Source organism: Chiloscyllium punctatum, chromosome 20 (assembly GCF_047496795.1).
Source record: "Chiloscyllium punctatum isolate Juve2018m chromosome 20, sChiPun1.3, whole genome shotgun sequence".
In the NCBI taxonomy this organism is placed as follows: Eukaryota; Metazoa; Chordata; class Chondrichthyes; order Orectolobiformes; family Hemiscylliidae; genus Chiloscyllium; species Chiloscyllium punctatum.
Genome location: NC_092758.1, coordinates 29,665,437 through 29,692,603, shown reverse-complemented (window position 1 = coordinate 29,692,603; position 27,167 = coordinate 29,665,437). Strand labels below are relative to the sequence as shown.

At 42.7% G+C, this 27,167-nt stretch overlaps 1 protein-coding gene and 1 long non-coding RNA gene across 2 annotated transcripts in view; one reads left to right on the top strand and one right to left on the bottom strand.

Moving 5' to 3' along the window:
* The window catches only part of LOC140491994 (uncharacterized), a 40,708-nt gene extending 23,040 nt beyond the window's left edge, over positions 1-17,668 (top strand). Inside the window, exon 3 of the long non-coding RNA XR_011963462.1 lies at positions 17,414-17,668. This is a non-coding gene — a long non-coding RNA (uncharacterized lncRNA). The remainder of the gene's footprint in view (positions 1-17,413) is intronic.
* The window catches only part of LOC140491993 (uncharacterized), a 118,806-nt gene continuing 101,959 nt past the window's right edge, over positions 10,321-27,167 (bottom strand). The window contains exons 17-19 of the mRNA XM_072590569.1: positions 24,990-25,039; positions 17,652-17,758; positions 10,321-14,342 (exon numbers count right to left, since the gene is read on the bottom strand). Of these exons, the coding sequence (XP_072446670.1) occupies positions 14,275-14,342; positions 17,652-17,758; positions 24,990-25,039 (225 nt within the window). The 3' untranslated portion in view covers positions 10,321-14,274. The remainder of the gene's footprint in view (positions 14,343-17,651; positions 17,759-24,989; positions 25,040-27,167) is intronic.

Below are 27,167 nucleotides of genomic sequence, written 5' to 3'. Positions count from 1 at the left end.
AAACATCTAAAAATGAACCTTCCAGCTACGTGAGCAAGCTTACCCAGAATTTTAACCTGAGCTACAAATCTGCTCAAAGCTCACTAATAAGTGTGATGGCTTAAATAAATCTCACTCCAATTTTGATTAGTGGCACGAGCCATTTAAAATTACAATCATCAGCAGGAGAGTGTGAGGTTAGTTAAAAATTCTACTGATCTGTTTTATCTGCCAAATGGTATGAGAATTAAAATGTTCACAATGTCCCTTGCCAGACGGTCTCTATTCAGCCAGGATTAACCCTGTGCAGGTATCTCTTCTGGCAATATATAAAATAATGTGACATTAATTGGACTGTCCTTCAATTGCCCTTTCATTTTATTTTTACTGGGTGCAAAGGAAACCAGTTATTTCCCTCGATTCAGTCAGAAAACACTTGACCCACTGGATAACAACAGCTGTATAAAAACAACTTTTAACATCATCTAAGAGGAACTGTTCTAGACTTTTAACTTATTTTGAGATGGACATAATCAGGAACCCCTTCCCAGTTCCAGTAACAAAACCAGGAAGTTGGTCTTTCGTCTATTAGAAGCAATTTAAACAGAAAACTTTCTGTTGCGACTAAGTAAAAAGAGGTGAGTCGGCTCTTTTTTTAACACCCCTTGGCTGACTGCAAGAAAGATTTTAAATTATTCTTAGCATGCAGCTATATCACACTTAAAAATTAGTACTTGTCAAAATTAAACAGTCGATTACAAAGTTTTTTGAGTGAATTTTATTACTTGCTAAACCAAAGAATATTGAAAGAATGTAACATCAAGTAAGAAACATATTTACAATGTTAAAGAGGTGGTTCTGCTCGCCGAGCTGGGAATTTGTGTTGCAGACGTTTCGTCCCCTGTCTAGGTGACATCCTCAGTGCTTGGGAGCCTCCTATGAAGTGCTTCAGTGATATTTCCACCGGCATTTGTAGTGGTTTGAATCTGCCGCTTCCGGTTGTCAGTTCCAGCTGTCCGTTGCAGTGGTCGGTATATTGGGTCCAGGTCGATGTGCTTATTGATTGAACCTGTGGATGAGTGCCATGCCTCTAGGAATTCCCTGGCTGTTCTCTGTTTGGCTTGTCCTATAATAGTAGTGTTGTCCCAGTCGAATTCATGTTGCTTGTCATCTGCGTGTGTGGCTACTAAGGATAGCTGGTCGTGTCGTTTTGTGGCTAGTTGGTGTTCATGGATGCGGATCGTTAGCTGTCTTCCTGTTTGTCCTATGTCGTGTTTTGTGCAGTCCTTGCATGGGATTTTGTACACTACATTGGTTTTGCTCATGTTAATTTTTTATCTTTTGTGTATAAGGAATTCTCCCCTTTTTAATATTCAAAGTCTGTGAGAAGATTTGTAGCTCGGGTGCTCGTTGTTGTGGTTCTGTTCACCGAGCTGGGAATTTGTTTTGCAGACGTTTCGTCCCCTGTCTAGTTTTATGTTTTAAGCTGAGACCATGGCTGTTTAATTGATATCTTGTATCCTCAGATGTGGAAATTTGTGTTCTCGGCGAATGAATCCTTCTCTAATTTGTTGTTTTGAATGAGCATTATTTTCGAGAGACTGAGAGAAACAGGGAGCAAGAGAGAGCAAACCTTCCATGTCTGCTATTATAGATTTGGTTTTTTTGCCCCCCTCTCTTTCTCTCTGTTATAGCTGTTGCCTGAAATACAGTCCAATGTGCACTCTCACATATGCCTTCATCGACTTTTTCAAGTTAACCAGTCTGCAGGTGATTTTTATCCTATATATGAAAATTATAGGAAGGTATAAATTAAACAGTAGATATAGATCTGAGTGACTGCTTTCGATCAGTTCTAGAAGATGTTAGATTCAGTTGAGATAGGGTCTTGTATACAAACTGGCTCAACCTATTATTGGGTGATAATTGTAGCCATCTTTATTCAGTACTTCTTCGTTTTTTAAAAATGAGCCTAAATTAAGGGTCAAGGTATTGATATCAATTATTGAAGTTTAATAAAAGCAAAATTCTGTGGATACTGGAAATCTGAAATAAAAATAGAATTTCCTGGAAAAACTCAGCAGATTGGGCACAAGCTGTGGAAAGAGAAAGAGAGTTCATATTTCCAATCTGACATGAATCTTCTACAGAGCCTGGAAAACGATCATTTATATTCAGTTGAAGAAGAGGGAAGATGTGTGAGTGGAACAGATAGTGAGGGTACCCAAAGTAAATAATGAAGTGTGTGGTGCTGGAAAAGTACAGTCGGTCAGGCAGCATCCAAAAATCAGGAGAGTCAACATTTCAGGCATAAGCCCTTCATCAGGACAAGGGAATACGAATGATAGTAACAGAGTGGTAGAAATATAAATTAGATGTAATTGAGATGTATAAGGAAAAGATGGGCGCACTCCACTGAAAACTATGTCAACAAGACACAAACATGACTTGGGCTTAGCGAAGTTTGAGAAGATTTGTAGCTCAGGTTGAGGTTCTGGATGTAGGTTTGCTCGCTGAGCTGGAAGGTTCATTTCCAGATGTTTCATCATCCTAATAGGTAACATCTTCAGTGGGCCTCTGGGGGAAGCACTGTTGATAATTCCTGCTATTTATATGTTTGGGTTTTGTTGGGTTGGTGATGTCATTTCCAGTGATGATGCCCTTTCCTGTTCTTTTTCTCAGGGGGTGGTAGATGACGTCTAACTCAATGTGTTTGTTGATAGAGTTCCAGCTGGATTGCCATGCTTCTAGGAATTCTTGTGCATGTCTCTGTTTGGCTTATCCGAGGATGGATGTGTTGTCCCAATCCAAGTGGTGTCCTTCCTTATCTGTATGTAAGGATACTAGTGAGAGAGAGTCATGTCGTTTTGTGGCTAATTGATGTTCACGTATCCTGGTGGCTAGTTTTCTGCCTGTTTGTCCAATGTAGTGTTTGTTACAGTCCATACAGGATATTTTGTAAATAACATTAGTTTTGTTTGTCGTTGGTATAGGGTTTTTCAAGTTCATTAGCTGCTCTTTTAGTGTTTTGGTGTGTTTGTGCGCTACCATGAAGCCAAGGGGTCTGAGCAGTCTGGCAGTCATTTCCGAGATGTCTTTGAGGTAGGAAAGAGTGGCTAGGATTTCTGGATGCATTTAGTCAGCTTGTTTGGGTTTGTTGCTGAGAAATCTGCGGACTGTGTTCATTGGGTACCCGTTCTTTTTGAATACACTGTATAGGTGATTTTCCTCTGCTCTGTGTAGTTCCTCAGTGCTACAGAGTGTGGTGGCTCATTGGAATAATGTTCTGATGCAGCTTCCTTTTTGGATGTTGGGATGATTGCTTCTGTAGTTCATTTGGTCCGTATGTGTTGTTTTCCTGGAGACGCTGGTTTGAAGTTGCCCACTGGCTGTTTGCCCTACTGTGACACCGAGGAATGACAGTTTGTTGTTTCCTCCTCTTTAGTGAGTTTTATGCCAGTTAGAGTATTATTCATGTCTTGAAGGTTTCCTCTAATTGGTTTCATTTAATGATGACAAAGGTGCTATCCACATAGCGGACCCAAAGTTTGGGTTGGATGGTTGTCAGAGCTGTTTGTTCGAGCATGGCATTCCAACAGGAACTCTATCAACAAACACATTGAGCTATACCCCATCTACCACCCCCTGAGAAAAAGAACCAGAAATGACGTCACCACAGAAAATGATGTCACCACAGGAAATGACATCACCAACCCAAAGAAACCCAAACATATAAATAGAAAACAGGAATTATCAACAGTGCTTCGCACAGAGGCCCACTGAAGATGTTACCTAGTAGGGTGACGAACCGTCTGGAAATGAACCTTCCTGCTCAGCAAGCAAACCTACATCCAGATGACTTGGTCAGACAAAGGATGGAAGGTGAAATAAAAATGGAGGACATTCATCATGTTCTAAAACAAAAATAGAAATTGCTGGAAAACTCAGTGGCCTGCTAGCAACTGTGGAGAGAAAGCAAAGTTAACAATTCAAGTCCAGTAACTCTTCCTCAGAACTGATTTTAGCTAGGAAAACTTTTGCACATATGCTGAAATTGGGTGAGGGAGTGGAATAAATGATAGGTGGAAATGTTAATGGGTACTATTAGTGGCTAACAATGGTTATTTTGCGGTAGCAGCCCATGTGATGACAAGGCCTGGCATGTGGGGTTTGGGGTAAGGACATGAGAGAAGATACTCAGGCTCTAAAATCATGGAACTCATTATTGAGTTCTGACGGCTGCAGGGTCTCAAAGCAGAAAAAGAGATACTGTCCCTCCAGCTTATGCTGAGCTTCACCAAACAGAAACTTTCTCCAGCCATGGCTCAGCACCAGGAAGAACCAAATCTGATGCACCTATGTCTAACTTAAAGCATGTTGTGTTTCTATCTATAAGGATGTCCAGTAGAATCCAATTGGTTCCTTGATCTCACTGAGGAAAGGTATTTCTACATCACTATTTCATAGACCTTTCAATTTGTTGAAGGCTTCACTTTTTGCTGATTCTACAGGCTACTTGTTGTGATATATAATTTGGATATGATGCTTCTTCTCATAAAAATAGCAGTTGACTTCTTTGAAGCAACATTTCTTTTCTACAAAATTGATAATTGTTAGCTGGGGTAGTTGTGCACACTCTTCCGTTTTTGCAAATACAGTTCTGTGCTTTTGAACTTTAGATACTGTACTAATTCAGTAATTTAGAATCCCTACAGTGTGGAAGCAGGTCATTTTGCCTATTGAGTCCACACTAATCATCTGAAGAGCATCCCTCCCACACCCATCCTTCCCACTCTACCCCTGTAATCCTGCATTTCCCACCAGCTTGCACATTCCTGGATACTATAGACAATTTAGCATGGCAAATCCTTTTAACATGCACATCTTTGCACTGTGGGAGGAAACCGGAGCACCGTGGAGGAAACCCACACAGACCCAGGGAGAATGTGCAAGTGCCACACAGACTGTTGCCTGAGGATGGAATCAAACCTGGATCCCTGGCGCTGTAAGCAGCAGTGTTAACTGCTGAGCTACCATGCCAGCCGTGGTAATCTGTGTTACACTGAATCACTTTTCATTTTGCTCCCTGATCTCAGGTTATGAGTTCAGTTGAATTGCCTTGTTAATGTGCAGTGAGAAATCTAGTCTGTTATTTGGAGTTTAGTTTTAATTTAGTTGGATGTAGAGTTTAGTCTATGTGTTTGCAAGCGTTAAAGACTAACTAGTCAGTATTTCAACCACCATGATTTTCCTTAAATAATAGTATGGCAGAAGGAGTTCCTGGCGTGATAATTGGAGTTTTTTTTTGCATGAGGAGAGCTTTACAAGTGGACACATTAGACATTGAAAAACCTTAGTTCATTTTCATTAGTTCATTTCCATTCCAGGGCAGCACTTACTGAATCAGAAGAAACAGAATTTGTTTGCTTGTTAAGCTGTTAGATGAAAACAAAACAAAGCTTGACATATCAAATCAAATTTCAGACTGGGATCGGAATTGTCCATTAATAACATCAACTGCGATGATAACACCTAACTCCCTCGTGCTGATCCGCCATATACAAGCCACAAGTCATGAGTATGGTGGAATACTTGAATGTGGCTCCAACAATACTCAAGAAGCTTGATACCTTCTTGGACAAAGCAGCCTGCTTGATTGCCACCTGATCCAGCACCTTTAACATTTACTCAATTCGCCATCAAAATGCACAATGGCAGCAGCGTGTACCAATGACAAGAAACACTGCAACAACTAAGCCAACATCCTTACAAATTGCCTTTCAAAACCATGACCTCTAACACTTAAGGGACTATGGGAGGAGATGCACTGGAACATTACCACCTGCAAGTACCCCTTTAACTCTCTCATCATTCTAACTTTGAATGATATCACTGCTCCTTCATTGTCCTGTCCAAATTCCTGAACCTTGTGCACCTACAAAACAAGAACTGCAGTCGTTCACTCACTACTGCCTTCTCCCGGGCAGATGCAGATGGGCTGTGACCAGTCAGTGCTGCCCTGGTCCCATGAATGAGTAAAAAAAAATAAAGTGGTTGGTACAATTGGTTTCCTTCATCTGCAACACATACAAATCATGTTAAAGGTTTCGACAACAAGTCAGTGGTAACTTTTTATTATTTTGGGTTAAAAAAAGAAATTGAGAAAGTAATGGTTTTTCCACTTTTGGTAGTTTCAAACCTTCTGCATTGTAGTATGTTTTAATTTACAAAGCTGTGCATGAATTGGCTGACTTATATTTTCCCATACCAAAAAAACAACAAAAGAAACATAATGACAAGGTTACAATCCTCACTGAGTACTGTATTTTGCTGGCATAGAGAAAGAGAAGTCTGTTACTCCAGATGGTGTTCCTGCAAAGTGCACAAAAAATTCTGCAACGAGCAATGGAGAATGGCTGTATATGGAAATGGACTGGTTACAAAGAAACCAGTTCCCTTGATGTTGACGTTTGTCTTTGTACTGCCGTTATGGACATTTTAATCTCCTAGAAGCCAATGAAAGAGGGATATTTTTTAACAGCGTTGTCAGTGTAAACCCTGACATTCAAACAATTCCAGAAAAGAAATCACAATAGCAATTTGTTTTTCTATGAAGCTTAAGGCCAAATTAATTTTTGAGGTAAAAAGGGTAGTTCACACAAAGAGTTTTTTTTCATCCTTCTGAACACAGTATGATATTGAGCTATGATCCCTTTTATTGAATCTTGATGTTGAAATGACATTTATTGTTACATAAAAATTAATTTACAGCAACACCCAATAGTATTGTTTTCTGGAATTCTCTGATCATTGTCAGTTGTAGGCCTGCTTTCTCCTTGAAATAAAGGGACATTCAAAAAGAGAATCACTTGCGGCATGTGGGCATTGTTAGTTAGCCAGCATTAATTGCCTGTAACAAAAATAGAAATTGCTGGAAAAACCCAGCAGGTGTAGCAAAATCTATGGGAAAGAAAGCAGAGTTAACATTTCAAGTTCGGTAAATGTCTTCATCAGAGTCAACAAACTCAAAATGATAACTCTGCTTTCTTCCCACTGATATTGCCATACCTGCTGAGTTTTTTCAGCAATTTCTGCTTTTGTTTCAGGTTTCCAGCGTCTGCAATTCTTTGTTTTAATTTATTGTCTGTCTCTAGTTGCCCTTGAAAGGATGGTGGCCTTCTTAAACACTCTCGTCCATATGTTGTAAGTAGACCCAAAACAGTATTAAAGAGGTAGGTGCACCGGATTACATAGAAGTTGAAAATAGAAATAAGGCAATCAGCCCCATTGGCCTGTATAACTGGGTATTCATCACTTTATTCTCTGCGGCATTCTCAAATACAGAGGAACCTCGATTATCTGAATGGGATGGGCGGGCACTATTTCACTTGGATAATTGATTATTCGGTTAATTGATTCAATGCCTCTCCTCTGGGGCTCGGAGTTTTTGGAAGTTTCCTTTTTCCTCGCTCTGCCTGCCTTGCTCCCTCTCTCTGTCTCAGGGTTCGTTTCTGAGCAGTATTACTGAAGCCCCCTCCCCACCCCCTTCTGTTCAATGGGATTGACACAATGAACACTTGCTAAGTCCGCTCCCCGGTTAGGAGACTTAGCAGAAGCACACCGCATGCAAGTTCCCGCAACTCCCCCCCCATCCGAACACTCATCCGCCTGACCCCCCCCACCCCACTCCCTGTCTGACCCACCCCAACCCCGTCTCCGTCCGACCCCCCTCAACCCTGTCCCCGTCCACCCCTCCCCAACCCCGCTCCCTGTCCGACGCCCCCCCAACCCCGCTCCCCGTCCGATGCACCCCCAACCCCACTCCCCGTCCGACCCCCCCAACCCCGTCCCCGTCCAACCCTCCCCAACCCCACTCCCTGTCTGACCCCCCCAACCCCGTCTCCGTCCGACCTTCCCCAACCCCACTCCCTGTCCGATCCTCCCCAACCCCACTCCCCAACCAACCCCCACAACCCCGTCCCCATCCAACCACCCCACCACCCCCATCCCAGTCCGACCCCCCACAACCCCGTCCCCGACCAACCACCCCCAACCCCACTCCCCGTCCGACCCTTCCCAACCCTGTCCCAGTCTGACCCCCCAACCCCATCTCCATCTGACCCCCCTCAACCCCGTCCCCGTCCGACCCCCCCAACCCCGTCCCCATCCGACCACCTCCAACCCTGTCCCCGACCAAACCCCCCACCCCATCCCCGTCCGACCTTCCCCAACCCCACTCCCCGTCCGACCCCTCACAACCCCGACCCGACCAACCACCTCCAACCCCACTCCCCATCCGACCCTCCCCAACCCTGTCCCAGTCTGACCCCCCCAACACCGTCCACATCTGACGCCCCCAACCCCGTTCCCTGTCTGACACCCCCCCAACCCCGCTCCCCGTCCGACACCCCCCAACCGCATCCCTGTCCAACCCCCTAACCCCGTCCCCGTCCGACCCCCCCACCACCGTTCCCTGTCTGACCCCCCCAACCCCGTTCCCGAACAACCCCCCCAAGCCCGCTCCCAGTCTGCCCCCCCAACCCTGTCCCCATACGACCCCCCCAACCCTGTCCCCGTCCGACATGCCCCAACATCGTCCCTGTCCAACACCCTCACTCCATCCCTGACCGACACCTCCCAACCCCGCTCCCTGTCCGAACCCCCAACACTGCTCCCTGTCCGCTCCCCCCATCCCCGTCCCCGTCTGATCCCCCCAACCCTGCTCCCTGTCTGACACCCCCAACCCTGTACCCGTCTGACCCCCTCCAGCCCTGTACCCGTCTGACCCCCCCAACTGCTTCCCCGTCTGACCCCCCCAACCCCGTCCCCGTCCGACCCCCCCAACCCAGCTCCCTGTCTGACCCCCCCAACTCCGTCCCCGTCCGACCCCTCCCCAACACTGTCCCCTTCTGACCCTCCCCAACCCCACTCCCTGTCTGAACCCCCCAACCCCACTCCCTGTCTGAGCCCCCCAACCCCGTCCCCCTCCAGCCCCTCCCCAACCCCGCTCCCTGTCTGACCCCACGCCACCTCCCCCCCCCATCTGCTACCCCCCCACCGCCCACTGCCCTCCATCTGCGCCACCGTGCCCCACCTGCCCCCCCCCACCTCCAGGGCAGCCAGACCAGACACCAACAGTAGGACTGATGCTGCCTTTGTGGGGGGTGGGGGTGGCGTGAGTCTCAAATAACACACACACAACTTTTTACTGCAACATTTTGCCAAGTTCCACCATTGCCTTGTTGGAGAGATTATCTGGGGAAGGAGGGGTTTAGGGTATATCCTGTGTAGAACTCCAGGAAAGTGTGTGAAGTGGGGGGAGAGAGAGAGAGAGAGAGAGAGAGAGAGAGAAAGAAAGAGAGTGAGAGAGAGAGAGAGGTCAGTCATTCAGAGACAGTGCCTGGGCTCCCATCGATGTCCAGGACTGTTGTCAGCAGCATTTCAGTAAGCCAAGTTCATTTTTAATCACTGTAAACAAAAGGTGCGATCAGTGTTGGAAACAGCTCTTTGATGTAATGTTTCTATCAGGATTTGGAGATCTCCTTCGGATAATCCGATATTCAGATAATTGATATTCGAGTAATCAAGGTTCCTCTACATTTTTAAAATATAGACATTTGTCTCATAAAATCAGCACTTTCACCACATGTACAAACAAAATCGCACTGTTTGAAATTGTAAGCACTCAATATACTTTTCTCTTTCCTGATTTTTTATTAAGAAACAATGTTAGTTATAAATTACACTCATCATTGCCTAATACAGATTACATCTAGTGACGAGGAAATTGCAATCAATGCAAATAATGTGATTTCCACAAATTATAAATACATCTTCATAAATAAAGTACAGATTCTTTATCATTCACTAATGTATTTGGGACAGGCAGCCTTATGTAAATATTTTGCTAATACATGCCTGCTCTGAAGAAGTAGAGCTTGAGGGAGATAGCTATGGAATGAGTCCATCTCAGGATAGCAACCTGAGTTAGGTCTGTTTGAACAAGTATCCACCTCTACAGTTGAAAATATAATGTTTAAGGGTGCGTTAATCTGTATGACTCTGGTGTACATTAGAAACTATTAACATTTGAGATTTGAATTGTGAAATAAAGTTAAGTTGATTCGTTAGTTCTGTGAATGCAATTTGATTTTGTTAGGTCAGAAATTTATTTGGAACATGTTATCATTTTCCGAGAGATAGAAGAAGGCATAATGTGGTCTATTAAGGATATTTCAATTTAATTTCCTGAAGTGTATTGATATGAAATTGAGTAAAAACTCATGTAAGATGAACAGAATCAATACAAAAGGTCAGAGCCTGAGGAAATTACAGAATATTTTCCTACTTTCTTCTTTAAGTCATTTTTAATGTTACTATGAAAATTAAATTGAAAGACACCAAACTATCCCTTTTGCACATTAAACACTGCTTTTTTAAGAAAATACAATTGCTCCCAAAATGTATTCAGAGATATAATGCTCTTGGAAAGCATGTGATGAAGCACTTTGGAAGTTGTAATAAGACAATGGAGTACTCAATGAATGGCACCCATCAAGAACCAAACCGAAACACCAGCCACGTTGCTCGTGATGTCACTTCCGCTCCTGAGGACACAGCCAAAAGCCCCACTTCTGTCCCCTTTGTGAGTGTCACTTCCATTGATGACATCAATCCTGACTGTATAATCATGCCCACTCAAGCAACTGTCTCCACCCCACCTCCAGCTCCAGCCCCACTCCAGGTACTAGCTCCCAGCTTGTGTGTTCACCATTCCCCCAGACCTCCCCCTCACTGAGGACAAATGTTTAGTCCTCAGCAAAGCCCACACCTTTATGCCTCTATGCTCCCAGATTAATGAGATTGGCAAACACTGCAATCTTGAATGTTTCTTTCGCTGCCTCTGCCTCTGGGCCCACCTTTTCAACCAGAACACCTGCCCACCCACCGAGGATCCCTTCGTCCGCCTCCAACACACCCCATCCACCTGGACACCCAGTGCCGGTCTGTTATCTGCTCTTGACCTCTTCATCTCAAACTGTCGCTGTGACATCGATCGCTTCAACCTGTCCTCCCCCCTCATCCACTCCAACTTTCTGCCCTCACAACGCGCAGCCTCCACTCCCTCCGCTGCAACCCCAACCTCACCATCAAACCGCAGACAAGAGGGTGCTGTAGTAGTGTGGCTCACTGGCCTCTACACCACTGAAGCCAGGCGCCAACTCTCAGATACCTCCACCTACTGCCCCCTTGACCACAACCCCACCTCCATCACCAAACTATCATCTCTCAGACCATCCACAACCTCATCACTGCTGGGGATCTCCCATCTACAGTATCCAATCTCATTGTCTGTGAACCCCGCACACCCTGATTCTACCTCCTTCCTAAGATTCACAAACCTGACTGCCCTGGTCGACCCATTATCTCAGCCTACATTTGTCCCACCGAACTCATCTCTTCCTACCTCCTTAGTCCAGGAACTCCCCACCTACGTTTGTGACACCACCCATTCCCTTCATCCCCTCCAAGATTTTCATTTCCACAGCCTACAAGGCTTCATCTTCACCATTCACATCAGTCCCTGTACACATCAATCCGCCACGACGACGGTCTCCAGGCCCTCTGTTTCTTCCTGTCATGCCATCCCAACAAGTACCCTTCCACCGACACCCTCATCTGCCTGGCTGAACTGGTCCTCCCCTCAACAACTTCTCCTTCCAATCCTCCTACTTCTTCCAAACCAAAGGGGTAGCCATGGGTACCCACATGGGACCCAGTTATGCCTGCCTGTTTGTTGGATATGTGGAACAGTCCACCTTCCGCAGTTACACTGGCACTAGCCCCCTCCCCCCCCAAACTGTTCCTCTGCTATTTTGATGTCTGTATAGGCGCCGCCTCGTGCTCCCACGAGGAGATTGATCAGTTCATCAACTTTACCAACACCTTCCACCCTGACCTCAAATTCACCTGGACCATTTTGGACACTTCCCTCTCCTTCCTGGACCTCTCCATCACCATCTCCAGTGGCTGACTAACCACAGACATCTACTACAAGCCCACCGACTCCCACAGCTATGTAGACTACATCTCCTCCCACCTGATCTCCCGTAAAAACGCCATTCCTTATTCCTAATTCCTCCACCTCCACCCATCTGTTCCCAGGATGACCAATTACATCTCAGAATGTTCCAGATGGCCTCCTTCTTCAATGATTACAACTTGCAGTCTATGCCCTCCAGCGCACCTCCTCCACTTCACGCATCACCGTCCTTGAAACCCACCCCTTCCAATGTAACAAGGGCAGAGCCCCCCCTGACCTCACCTTCCACCCCACCAACCTCCACATACATTGCATCATCCTCTGCCACTTCGGCCACCTCCAAACGGACCCCACCACCAAAGGTATATTTCCCTCCCTACCCCTATCAGCATTCCAGAGAGACCATTCCCTCTGTGACTCCCTCATCAGGTCCACGCCCCCCCACATCAGCCCATACCACACCTGGCACCTTTCCCTGCCACTGCAGATAGTGCAAAACCTACGTCCACACCACTCCCTTCACCTCCGTCCAAGGCCCCAAGGGATCCTTCTACATCAGTCAGAAATTTACCTGTACCTCTATCAATGTCATTTACTGCATCTGTTGCACTCAGTGTAGTCTCCTCTACATCGGGGAGACAGTACGCCTTCTTGCAGATTGTTTCAGAGAATATCTCTGGGACACCCGCAACCACTAACCCCGCCCCTCCGTGGTTGAACATTTCAACGCCCCTCCCACTCCGTCAAGGACATGCAGGTCCTGGGCCTCCTCTACCACCAAACCGTTACCAGCCAATGCCTGGAGGAAGAACGCCTCATATTCCACCTTGGGATCCTGCAACCACACGGGCTAAATATGGATTTCAACATTCCCCCTCCCCCACATTATCCCAGTCCCAAGCCTCCAACTTGGTACCACCCTCTGGACCTATCCATCACTTTCCCTTCTGACCTATCACCTTCTCCCTCACCTTCATCCACCTATTGCTTTCTCAGCTACCCAGCCCCACCCCCTACCATTTACTCTCAGCACCCTGGCCCACAAGCCTCATTCCTGATGAAGGGCTTATGCCCAAAACATCGATTCTCCTGCTCCTCGGATGCTGCCTGACCTGCCGTGCTTTCCCAGCAACACACTCACGACTCAATGAACGGCAGCATACTCAGAAGCTAAGAAGTTCAGAGGAACAGAAGAATTTGGAGTTCTTGTCCACAAAGCCACAAAGGTTGAAACACAGGTTATTAGGATAGTTAAGAAGGCATAGTGGACACTTGCTTTTATCAGTTGTGGCTTTGATTGGAAGAATAGGGAGATAATGTTGAAGCTGTGCAAAACTTTGGTTAGGCCACAGCATGAGTACTGTGTGCAGTTCAGGTCAGCACATTATAGGAAAGATGTGATTGCACTGGAGGGGATGCAGAGGAGATTCAACAAAATGTCATCTGGTTTGGTGCATTTTAACAATGAAGCAAGGCTGGATAAGCTCAGGTTGTTTTCTTTATTGCAGCAAGGTCTGATGGAGGACCTGATTGAAGTGGATATTATTATGAGGAGCATGGACAGGATGAGAGAAAGCAGCTATCAAAGGGGACAAAAACAAGGGGCATAATTTTAAAGTGAAAGACAGGAGGTTCGGAGGGATTTTGAGGAAACATTATTTCACCCAGAGGGTGGTGAAAATCACCTAGAAGAGTGGGAGAAGAGGAAGATCTCATAACCTTTCAAGCACACATGGATAAGCCCTTGAAATGTGGTCACATTCAATACTATGGGTCACATGCTTAAAAGTGGGATTCAATAAGGTCTCAATAAGAAGGAATAACTTTTAAAAATAAATTGTTAAAGAATTACAATCAATCATTGCAAGGAATGATTTCAGTTCCTGCTGTTCCCAAAATTTTGCATCTAAGCTTATGTTTGGAGAACTTGGGAAAATGTAACAATTCCTGTTTCCTGATGTTTTGCACAGGCGTTAATGAGTGAAGTGACATTGCAGTGAATGTAACATGGAAGCTTTCATATAGCCGTGACTTGAGATAAGGAACAGCATAAATCAAATGGACCTAGACTTCTTTAAAGAAAAACAAATGCATCAACCAAAATCTTCCAGTTAATTCTGGGCCAAATGAATCTACCACTGGGACTTCACTTTGCCTATAGAGTGTTTACTTCAGTGCATGTCCTGACCCATTCAGGCTCGGAATTCACCCAGGATACTATCATGGTTGAATTGGAGAATCAATTCTGTTGGTCATAAACACAATTTTTCCACATAATTTCCTGGGAAAGTGCCAAACTTCTTGGTTCTTCTGGATGTACCTATAAAATACAGATATCAATGCAATGAATAATTTAGGCAGTACACTCTTCAGTTAAGGTTAGGTATACGGTGAAGCATGCGTATTATTATTTAAATAATACAGTTGAATAAATATTGCCTGCTACATAAACATGGTGACATTGTAATTTAAAAAAAACAAATAAAGTTGCTATGACCAACTATAATTCAAAAACATTCCATTGGCTATTCATTCACTTACACCCCCTCATAACCAAGTGTGCTGTAAAAATATTGTAAATTAATGACCAGACATTTTTTTAACATTGAGCCAACTATGCTCTACACTTAAAAAAAAACATAAAATAGTCCTTGTTTATGAGGGACTTATTAAAATTACGTGTAAAAGCATAACTATAATAAGAGGCTTTCAGTCAACATTGACAAACATTCCGCCCTTGTGTCTATTTCATATTAAATAAATGACCATGATGATAGATTATTGTACTTTAATACAATTAATGCAACATGACTTAAAATGTCTATTTTCAATAATATAGAAGATACAGTATCTTACTTTTTCGCCAGTTAGGAATTTTTTTTTTACAAGCAATGCTCAAGTTCAGTTTTCTCTTCCTTGTATTTGGATGTTACTATGAGTTTTAGTTGACTGGCACATAATCTGTTGTTAACCATTTGAAAATATCACTTCAGGAGAGCAATGATTATCTACAAACTGCCTCCCTGTTAATGCACTTGGCTGCATAAAAGGAGATTTCAATGCTGCCAGTACTGTTTTGTGTAAAAAATTGAGTAAGTGCTGTGTGCATATAGTAGGTGTCCTGGATGCTATTTTGCTAAGATCTAAATAAGGAAGACAAATATATGCAATAAAGGTGTTTAATGCATGCTCTGCTCCATTTTGTAACTTCAACTTGCTCCTGAGGCCAACACCATTGCTGATATTCCTCATCCAAAGTTTCAAGATCTCTAAACCGTGCATAATTCTGACTCTGACTTCCAGGTAGCAAAGCATTCCACACATGCAGCTCGCAACCACTCCGCCTATCTTTTTCCAAGTCCCAGTCTCACTTCTCTCCAACGATATTCTTCTACTGAGGCCCAGCCAACAAAACTACAGACTGATTTTATTTTCCTGGATTCCTCGACCTCACAAAATCAAACTCAAGCCCCAGCCAGCAACAATACTGCAGACCCCAGGTAATATTCTTCATGGAACTCACCCCCAAGGTACCCACCACCATCTTTCTCCACGACCACTCTTTTACCATTCCTCCGGCTGATTACTTCAAACTTACCGAAACAAATAGCTGAACCCAGTCAAGGTCCTACTGTCCCACCTTCCAGACAAAAATGAACACTGAAGCCAGACATTGCATGTTTCTCTGAGCTCTAATTTGAGCATGGAGTGTTAGTGCTCTGGGTGTGCATGTCTTGCCACAGTTCTAGCAAGAACATTTGCGTGAGTAAGACCCAACATCTGTTGCACGGAAGGCAGTCCAATTGTAAGATATTTATTGTATTTATTTCCGATTATTTTGGGGCACTGGACACACAAAAGGTAATTTGGCCCTTTATGCCTTTTCTTTTGCCAGTTAGGATAATTGTCACCAATTGATACCCAATTTCTCCCCTCTCATTCACCCTTTATGGAGTAAATGGCAGCTTAAACTAACTTTTGTGCCCAAACTACAGTGCATCAGTTCTGAGAATCTGCAGGTGACACAATGTACCGACTCAGAGTCAATCTCCAAACTAGATGTTGTTACAATATATTGACATAAAAGCAGAAAGTGAAGAAATGTTCAACAGGACCTTGAGCCTATCATAGAGCTTCCTCTTTGTTCTTTCTCTTTCTCCGTCTTTTCAATGTTATAAAACATTTCAGCCATGTATAACTCAAAATGTTAATGCTCTTTCTCTGTCAACAGATCTGCTGAATATTTCAAGCACTTCATGGTTTTATTTCTGACTTCCAGCATCTGCTGTATTTTTCTTTAATTTTTATTAGATGCTATTGTTTTCCATTGGCTAACTTTTCAGTGCCATGACAGAAAATTGCAAAAAAAAAGGGGCTGCAAATTTCCTCCCTTACTTCTATTCAAATTAGCTTTCAATCTGATATCACCTGGGATTTAACTGATTTAGTAGTTAATTAAGTTGAGTTTTTCTCTTCAGTTATTGAACATGTCACAAAATTCCAGTCATATGAGATTATTAGTGTACAGTTGTAATCAATGTAATTGCACGTACCCAATGTGAAAAATATGTAATAATTTAAACCAGGAAATGAAGGGAAAGGTTAAGGGAAATAAAGGCCGCATATATGGAGAGAGAAACAGAGTTAAAACTTTAAGTCCAGAATGACTCTTCTTTGAGAATTTGGGATTGAACTTCTGGACTTAAACATTTGCCTTGTTTCTCTCTCCACTGTTGCTGCCAGACATGTTGGGTCCCTCCTATACTTCCTGTGTTTATTTCAGATTTCCAGCAGGGTGTTAGTTGGAGCCCTGAGCTCCAAAATGGTAGCACTGCATGAAATCAGCATTCCATGATTATCATCATTGGTCATTCTGTTCATACTTCAAGTCAGCTCTGAAGCAGAGTCACTAGACTTGAACCATTAGCTTGCTCTCTCTCCACAGATGCTGCCTGACTCACTGTGATTTCCAGCAATATTTGTTTTCAGTACAGCATCTGCAGTAATTTGCTCCTAATTCTGGCATATGTTCCTTATCACAACAGTGCTCCTCCCATTTAGTATCAGAAGCATGCATGCAAATATCATGGTCCCCATTGTGAGGGCAAAGTGAAAAGGTGGGTTTATAGTCAAAGTTCTTGGCCTTAGTTCATGAACATTATTCAAATTGTCACAGTATGCTAAATACCACAACAGAAACAAGTATCGGCATAGATAGAACATATGTAATGTTCAATGTGATATACAGGATATAACCTACTCTGTAAGTAGTATTTTGGCATTCATAAAGTGCTGATTAATTTCAGCGTTGCATTGGTGAAACAATGTACTTTAATTCTTTTGAGGAAAATATGAAATCAATTTTGATATTTCCATTTTCATGTTTTGTAGATGCATAGGGAGCACATAAGGAAATTTGGATTACACTGGAAGAATAATGAAAGACTTAGTGAAGTTAACTGGAGATCTCCACAGGGTGAAGCATTTATGAAAGGCATCGACTACATCATGTGGTTTAGACACCATTTGTCTCGTACTGTATCACTCATGTCAGAATGAGTTAGATCTTCTGAGGTTTACTTGAATAACACACTGAAGAATAGGTGACATTTATTATTTTGTAACATACCAAAGTACCAACCATCACCACATTTCTTCACAACGTTAATGATGTCTCCTTGTTTGACCTCCAGTTCATCTTCCTTGTTAGGAGAAAATGAATATAATGCCAAATATCTGTAATAAAACATCAGCTTTACTATTTGTGTTGACATTGCCAATTATTGGGGTTTCAAAATAAAATTCTTATTTCATTTGTCTTAATGGTCTAGAGGAATGTGGCAACAACTTAAATCTCTATATCATTTCTGAGCTATCAAGAGTTCAATTAGTTGTGTTGTATGTTGTGGTATCAACCACATATTGTAACTGGGGTGGAGTGCTGCCACCAATCCTCCTTTCTATTCTGTGTCTGAGAACCTAAATTATTGACAATGGTTGATGATAAACAATCATTGAGTCTTAATAGAAAGAACTCTTCCAGTCTATAACATAATGTAATTTAACGCATGACAGCATAAGGTATGAGTTAAATTGGCTAGTTAGGAATAATTATGAGAGATTTAGTCCATCAGGACTTTGTGTTTGAATCCTTGCTTGCCCAAAGACAATGTGATATCATCAGATCAGATGGATTTCATGAAGCTTCTTACAGATCTATACCTTGTTCAACAAGTAGCATTCTTGCCTTTCAGTCAACATTTTCCACTCAAATTCATTCCAGAATTAGACACAAAAGTCAAAGCTGATACTATTAGGTGCTGACGAAGTGCTTTGCTGTCACTTTACCATCTTTAACTGAGATGTAGATTGAGGATCTGGTTGCCCAATCAGGTACATGTAAAATTCTGTGACACTATTTTGAAGAAAAGATTGAGACTTATTATGGTGTCTTGGCCTCAATCAACATCTTAAAAAAGAATATCAGGCTATTATGACATTATTGTACTGGGAATTTGCTGTGCACCAAATGGCTGTTACATTTCCTAAACTGCAACAATAAACTGCACTGTACAAACACTTGAATTTCTTTTTTCATGTGACCTATTATCCTATTATCCATCCCTTCTTGATGAGATGTGCTGTGAACTTCCCTCTAATTTTACCATGTGATAAATTTGTAAGCTTAAATTCACCTTCTTTCACACTGTGGCATGACATGTTATTACATCAGCTTGGGAATTTAGTAATACATGAATCAAAACAGTTGTTGAATCTCCATATGTTGGTTAATCTAGTTTCAGAGTGGGAACTGAATTGTTGGCAGAAAGAGGAGGATTACTATACACTGTATCACAACATGCCTGGGTCTTACACCACAAGCATTCTCTGTCATCTCTCAGTCACGTGTCTTCCCATCTCATCACTATGCGCATTGCTATTTACACAATTCCTAATAATACACCATATGCTGTATTTAGAAGATACATGGATTTTATGAGGTTATAAACAGGTCCACAAATTTTGTTACACAGACTAAAAGTGCAGACATTTTGTTTGTCAACGGGGAGGCTGGGATGTGAAAATCCTCAGTGTAAAAATTGTTGGCAGGTTTTCCTGTTGAAAAAAACATGTGAAAGAGGTTCAGTAAAATTGCAAAGAGTCAAACTGGCAAAACTTCAGTTATGCTGAAATTGTCAGTCCTTCACATGTCAGAATAGGAAATCCAGTGAACGGAAGCCTGCTTTAAAAATTGCCTCAAATTTAAATTTAACAATTGAATTAGCTTGGAGAAAGTGAGGACAGTAGATGCTGGAGATCAGAATCGAGAATGTGGTGCTGGAAAAGCCCAGCAGGTCGGACAGCAACCAAGGAGCAGGAGGATCGACGTTTCAAGCATAAGCTCTTCATCAAGAATGAGGCTTGTGAGCTGGGGGAGTGGAGAGATAAATGACAGGGGGTGGAGTAGGGGCAAGGTAGCTAAGAGTGTGATAGGTAGACAGAGGTCAGGGTAATGCTGATATGTCGGAGAAGAAGGTGGACTGGACAAGTGGGAAGGAAGATGGACAGGTAGGACAGGTCACGAGGACAGTGCTGAGCTGGAAGATCAGAGCTGGGATAAGGCGGGGGAGGGGAAATGAGGAAATTGGTGAAATCTACATTGATGCTGGGGGTTGGAGGGTCACAAGGTGGAAGATGAGTTGTTCTTTCTCCAGGAGTTAGGTGGCAAGGGTTTGGTGATAGAGGAGACCAAGGACCTGCATGTCGAGGCTGAATAGGAGGGGGAGTTGAAGTGTTCAGCCACAGAGCGTTGGGTTGGTTGGTGCAGGTGTCCTGGAGATGTTCTCTGAAGTGCTCCACAAGTAGGTGTCCTGTATCCCCAGTGTAGAGGAGACCACACCTGGAGCTTAAGATACACGGAATCACATGTGCAAGTGCGGTAAAACTCTGATGGATGTGGAAGGCTCCTTTGGGGCCTTGGATCGAGATGAGAGGGGAGGTGTGGGGACAGGTTTCGCAATTCCTGTGGTGGCAGGGGATGGTGCTAGGAGGGGAGGGTGGGTTGGGGGACGGCATGGATCTGACGAGAGAGTTGCGGAGGAGATGTTCTTTATGAAAAGCAGATAGGGGAGGGAAGAGAAATATATCTTTGGTGGTGGGGTCTGTTTGTTGGTTGCAGAAATGGTGGAGGATGATGTGATGTATGTGGAGGTTGGTGGGGTGGAAGGTAAGGACCAAGGGGGATTTGTCCTTGTTGTGGTTGGAGGGGTAGGGTTTGAGGGTGTAGGTGCAGGAAATGGATGAGATGCACTGGAAGGCATCTTTGATCACATGGGAGGGGTAATTGTGGTCTTTGAAGAAGGAGGCCATCTTGTGTGTTCTGTGGTGGAATTGGTCCTCCTGGGAGCAGATGTAGTGGAGGTGGAGGAATTGGGAATAAGGGATAGCATTTTTACAGATGATAGAGTGGGAGGAGGTATAGTCCAGGTAACCGTGGGAGTCAGCAGGTCTGTAGACGATGTCCATGTTGAGTTGGTCACCATTGATGGAAAGGGAGAGGTCCAGCAAGAGGAGGGAGGTGTTTGAGATGGTCCAAGTGAACTTGAGGTCACGGTGGAATGTGTTGGTGAAGTTGACGAACTGTTCAACCTCCTTGTGGGAGCATGAGGTAGTGCCGATACAGTTATCAATGTTGCAGAAGAGAAGGTGGGGAATGATGCTGGTGTAACTACAGAAAATGGACTGTTCCACTTAACCGACAAAGGGACAGGCATAGCTGGAGCTCTTGTGGGTGGGCCATGGAAGTGGGAGGATTCAAAGGAGAAATTATTGAGGGTGAGGACCAGTTCAGCCAAACGAATGAGAATGTCGTGGAAGGGTACTGGTGGGGGTGCCGGGAGAGGAAGAAACGGAGGGCTTGGAGGCCTCATTATGACGGATGGTGTGTAGATGAAGATGAAGCATTCGGGGCCAGTGAAATGAAAGTCTTTGAGGAGGGGAGGGCGTGGGTTGTGTCCCGAACCTATGTAGGGAGTTCCTGGACTGGGGTGGGGGAGGCGGGGTGTGTGGGGGAGGTTAGAACAATATCAAGGTATGTGGGGTTGTAGTGCGGGGTTCCTGAACAGGTTGGAAGCAGTGGGTGGGAGATCCCCTGAGGTGATGAGGTTGTGTACTGTTGAATAAGGTTGAATTAGCTTGACCACTATTTGAAGAGGAGAATTCCAAACCACCTCTTTGCATGTTGAACAGCCTTCAAACATCTCTCCCGAATAGCCGGAGCCAAATTCTTAGATTATGCCCCTTGATTTTAGAATCTTCAACCAGTGGAAATAACTGTTATCTGCCGTGTTTTTTCCTGTTAAGAGCTCTGTCCTGAAGACTTCAATTGGACCGTGCCTTAACCTTCTAAATTCAATACAATAAAGGTCTGCTTTGTCTAATCTCTCCTCATAATGTAACCCCTGAAGTCCAGATATCTTCTTTGTAAACCTGCATTGAACTCCTTTCATGACCAATATATCCTTCCTAACGTGCAGTGCCCAAATCCGTTCACAGGACTCCAAGTGGGGTTGAACCAGGGTTTTGTATAACTGCAGCATAACTTTTGCATTCTTACATTCCAGCTTCTTTGATAGGAAGGCCAGTGTTCCATTAACCTACTTGTCTATTTTCTGTACCAGTTCATGGTATTTTATAGAGTGATGCACCTGTACTCCCAAATCTCATTGGACATCAGCTACTTTTAATTTTGTGCCTTCTAAAGAAGTACCCAGATCTATCCTTTTTGGTCTGAAATGGATATCAGTATCCTGTTGCAATTTTGTGCTGTCATCAACACTGTCGACAATACTGCCCAATTTTATGCAGATATTGCTTTATTAAAAACTTGCTACATTCATTTCTCCTCAAATCTAAGGTGTAATTTTCCTGGCTGACAGAGCAGTGAAGTGGCCTACCAAGGCCACTTCTTCTTGTGCATGAGTGCCTCTCCCTTCCTTCAAAGCTTTCCTTCTTGCCTTGTCTTCTCTGTGTCTCAGCACAATTACTACTGGATTCAGCTACATACTTGCTGTATGGGGACACAGAATTAAACTCATCTTTTTTACAGTCTATATGGTTTTAATGAGGGTGCCTTAAAAGCCAGTTGCAAGAAATGTTCAACATACAGTGTTTTTATGAAAATGATTTGCCATATCATCTGTGTGAAACAGACTTCATGACCACATTACTTATGCATGAAATCATCAGAACTACAATGACGCAGTTCTGGCTTATTTCCCTGTCTGAATAAATAAAGGTTTGTCAAACATTTCTTTGTGGTGACAGTGTGCTTTCTTAGCAACAACTTGAGAGTTAGATAGTGCTGATGATTCATTTGGGAGCATAGACATGGAAAAGTAATATGGTTAGACCTGCAATATATCTGAATTAGCAACCACAGTCAGTACTGAAACATTCCTGTCTTTATGATTATTTTCCCATTAATGATAATTTAGTACCTTGACAACTTAATTAATGCCTTCAAGTGAGGAAATATCATAAGGTAATTAGCAATCCATATGTACATAGATTTTGATAAACAAAATGGATGGAAAAAAATTAAAAAGAGATCTACGTGAATCATATTTATTGGTAAAGTAATTTGCTTTTATAATGATCAAAACAGTGAATTTCACTTTTCAGCATAATATAATAGAATTGGCAGTGTACTTGGTTCCTCATTCAGTTTGGAAGAACAACCAAGTTGACTTGGAGAAGATGGTTTTAGATAGAAGGTGACTATTTGACTGTTGTGCTAGCATTTTGAAAGAACTATCCAATCAGACCAAGTCACCTGCATTTCTACCATAATTGACATTTTGGTTGATCATTCTGGTAATTAATGAAAATAGCTAATTATTATGTCATGCATAGAACTTATGCCCTTACTTATTGTCGGTCATCACTATTTGATTGTCTATAGAATGTACCTAAAGTTAAAGGTCTCTATTGCTTCTTAGCTCTCACCAAATAAGTTCTTCCCTTGAGACCTTTAGGATATCCTGTCTTTCCATCACTTTAATATATTCCTTAATTAACACTGCTACCACATCGGGAGAAAGTGAGGACTGCAGATGCTGGAGTACCAGAGTTGAAAAATGTGGTGCTGGAAAAACACAGCAGGCCAGGCAGCATCCGAGGAGCAGGGGAATCGACGTTTTGGGCATAAGCCCTTCTTCAACACATTTTTCAACACTGCTACCACACATTGTCTTTCTTTCCTTTCTTGTACTTCTTGACACCTTGTACCCAGAAAGATTTTGTACCTAGGTCCACCATTTATTTTGAGTTAGATGTCTATTATCATAATGATATCATATTCCCAGAGAAAAATCAGAAGCTGCAGCTCACCAATCAAATATAGCATAACATTCACTCATATATATTCATAGGAAACTCAATTTAGGTCTTTTTGTGTTCCTTCTTATTTCATCCAATGGCTTACTATTGCTAACTGTTGTGCTTCTCATGTTAGATTAAAACCTCCACAATGAAACATTAAGACAACCTACAAGGGCATTGATACCTGTTTGATGTAGGTATGACCTACATACATTTCTTAGAATGACTCCCAATGTCCAAGGAATCGGAAGCCCTCCTTCATGCTTCAGCTATGCATTTATCTTCTTTAGGCTCCTTTTTTGTACTCTTTAGTATGTGGCATAGGAAGTAATCTTGAGTTTACTACCTTTTCAGTATGCTTGCTAGTTTCTTGCGTGGATCCTATTTTCTGCCTGAAAGGTCACATCCCTCTTCCAACATATGTGTACATAGCAATATGAACGATAATTGCTGGACATTTACTCCATTCCACCTTCAGAATGATCTGCAAACACTCAATAAACATTTGATCCAGGAAACAAAAAGGCGACGTGTAATTCCAGATTCATGTCAGTCACCACAGAATTGCTTATTTTTTACCTGAACTATAGCGTTCCCTATCAACACTGATTTTCAAATCTTCTTCCTGCTTTTGTCCAGTTGAGTTACTGATAGTGTTGTGATCTTGACTATGTCTGTACTCCCCAAAAGAAGCATTATTCTCAGCAGTGTTACCAACTAGGGCAGAATGCTGTCTGGTAATTGTTACATAAAATATCTGGTCCTCTTTGACTGGTTGGTGCCACTCATTTCTACTCTACCAGCAAACTCCTAAGTCTGGTGTTAACACATGCAGGGACTTCTGTTGTACATAGCTTTTGACCTCATGGATACACCAAAGTGATGTCAGCTGTCGGAATCAAGAGCTCAAGCATCTCCAGATGTAGCTACTTCCTGTATCTCCATTTGTCTAAGTTCTTCAAAATATGAGAAACATTCTGAAGTTTTCACAGATTACAGATGTGTAGTCCACACAATCAAAATTACCAGCCAAAACTCTTTTTTAAAAACTAAATAAGCTTAACAATTATGGGAAATTATTTTTAAATAGAAGATCACCAGTCAGCACCCTCCCTTGGTAAAAGATGAATTTAGAATTTTTTAAAAACTACAGTCCCTGATGCTTATACTCACTCTGCTCTGCTGTTCAGAGGTGAGACCATTTTCCTATTATGTTTACCACTTACAGTTGCCTAGATATTTACTGACTGGTTGATCTTATCATCTCAACCAAAGTGGACAGCATTGATCCATGGGTAAGAGAAATGTTCCCAACTTCTGTCAGGAAAAGCACATGATGACCTGGTCAGTTTGCTATGCTTCCTAATCATATCCAGCTGTTTAACATCATTGAAGATTAGGAGATTATCAAATTTCTTCCCCATTACCCACATGTAAGTGTTTAAAGCATGAAATAAAGTCACATTTTTTGTTAAGAAGCAACGTTGTTAATAATTCCTGAAGTAAAACTAACTAGGTGCTCATGCAGATCACTCAGTGAGCTTTATGCACTGTATGTGATTTCCTGAGGAAATTAAGTACTCACATTTCTTCACCAGACTGAATGTTCTCATTATTCATGCTCCTTTGCTGAAGCTGCAGCAAAAAAGCATATAATCCTTTAATGTCTTGGACAGGCAGATGAGGACTGATTTAATTAACAAACACATTTATCTTATAAAAATGTCATATCTGCATTTTATTAATTTACTTTGAATAACATGTTTCGATAAGATTGCACTCTGAAGTTGTCTGTATTACTATGAGAACCATCAGTGTACATGCCAGTAAGTCAGAAGGGTTTTTTCATTATCCCTCGAGATCTCAGTGAGAAATTTGATAGATTGTAGCAATCTCACAAATATTTCAAATTCTCTGTCAAAATCCAAGAAATTATATGGCAACGGTTTAGGCCAAGTGACCTGTACAATACTGACATTTGACTAATCAAAGTCTACAGCCTTCTTTGACATGTCAGAATATTCAATTTTATGTGTTTGCACTGAGTCCCAGGTGGAATCATGTTTTGATGTCTGTTAAATTGTGTTGAGTTATGACCCCAAAGAATTAAGTGCAGCCATTTGTCTCTTCTGCAGAGATGGGGGGTTTTATTTTTGTTCAAAGGGAAAGCACATTCTATTGATCTTAACATGAATAATGGAAATCACTTACATGTTTATTGGTACCAAAGCAAAATAATATGATTGCTGGAAATCTGAAATATACAGTAGAAAATGCTGGAAACATTTAGTATGGCTGACAGCATCTGTGGACAGAATACTTGCAGGTCAACGCTAACTTTTTTTTCCCTCCAAAATGTTTCTTGCCCTTTTGAGTATTTCTCCCATTTACTGTTTTGATTTTAGTTTTCCATTACCTGCAATATGTTGATTTTGAATGATTGTTTAATTCAATGGCACTGTTTTTTCAGGAATGCCATCTTGAAGTTCTACTCTCCTTGCCAGTTGGATTTCGGTGTGTCTCTTTAGAACCATGTCATTTGGCCCACCAAGTCCACACTGACCCTCTTAAGAGCACCCCCCCCCCACCTCATTCTTACAACCCCACATTTTCCATGGCTAATCTACATGGCCTGCACATCCCAGGACACTATGGACAACTTAGCATGGCCAATCCACCTAATATGAACATCTTTGGACTGTGGGAAGAAACTGGAGCACCCGAAGGAATCCCATGCCGACAGGGGAGAACATGGGAACTCCACACAGTTGCCCGAGTCTGTGATTGAACCTGTATCCCTGGAACTGTGAGGCAGCAGTGCTAACCACTGAGCCATTGTGCTGCCCTATCTTCTATCTTGTTCATCTCCATTGCTTTCTACTTCCAATCTCATATTTGATAAGGTAGCTTAAAAAAAACCCTCCTCAGCCACATCCTCTTCCTTCGCAACTGTCCACATCTGAGACCTGTTCCCTGTGGATTCCAACTGAATTTCCACCCTTGACAGCCATCCATGATTACAAACATCATCCAGACAGGTAGCATTCCTCACTCTGCTGTTCTTGCTATATTCTCAAATCTCAATGCAGTGTATTGCCCAGTACAAACTCTTGATCTCTCTTGTAAACAGCATTGACTCACTTTATCTCAAAACAGTCGGAGTCCTCAGTTTCATTTCGCCTTTCATTGCATGTGGTGCTTTAACACTTCTTTTCCTTTTAGATGTAAAGGATTGCAAGATTGAATAACGCATAGATACCAACACCCCTTTGATATATCTTCGACTTCACTCTCCCCAGTGCCCATCTTTTTCAATATCTTCCTCTTTTCAAGTATCCACAGAACCTTCTGATCTTCTCCTCTCTGACTCTAGATTATCTCTCCTCAGCAAAGCCTCTACCTTTATGCCCCACCTCAATAAGTTTTGAATTTGTCAGTGGTCAGAGTATTGAGTACAGGAGTTGGGAGGTCATGTTGCGGCTGTACAGAACATTGGTTAGGCCACTGTTAGAATATTGCGGGCAATTCTGGTCTCCTTCCTGTCAGAAAGATGTTGTGAAACTTGAAAGTGTTCAGAAAAGATTTACAAGGATGTTGCCACGGTTGGAGGATTTGAGCTATAGGGAGAGGCTGAACAGGCTGGGGCTGTTTTCTCTGGAGCATCAGAGGCTGAGGGATGACCTTATAGAGGTTTACAAAATTATGAGGGACATGGATAGGATAAATAGACAAAGTCTTTTCCCTGGGGTCAGGGAGCCCAGAA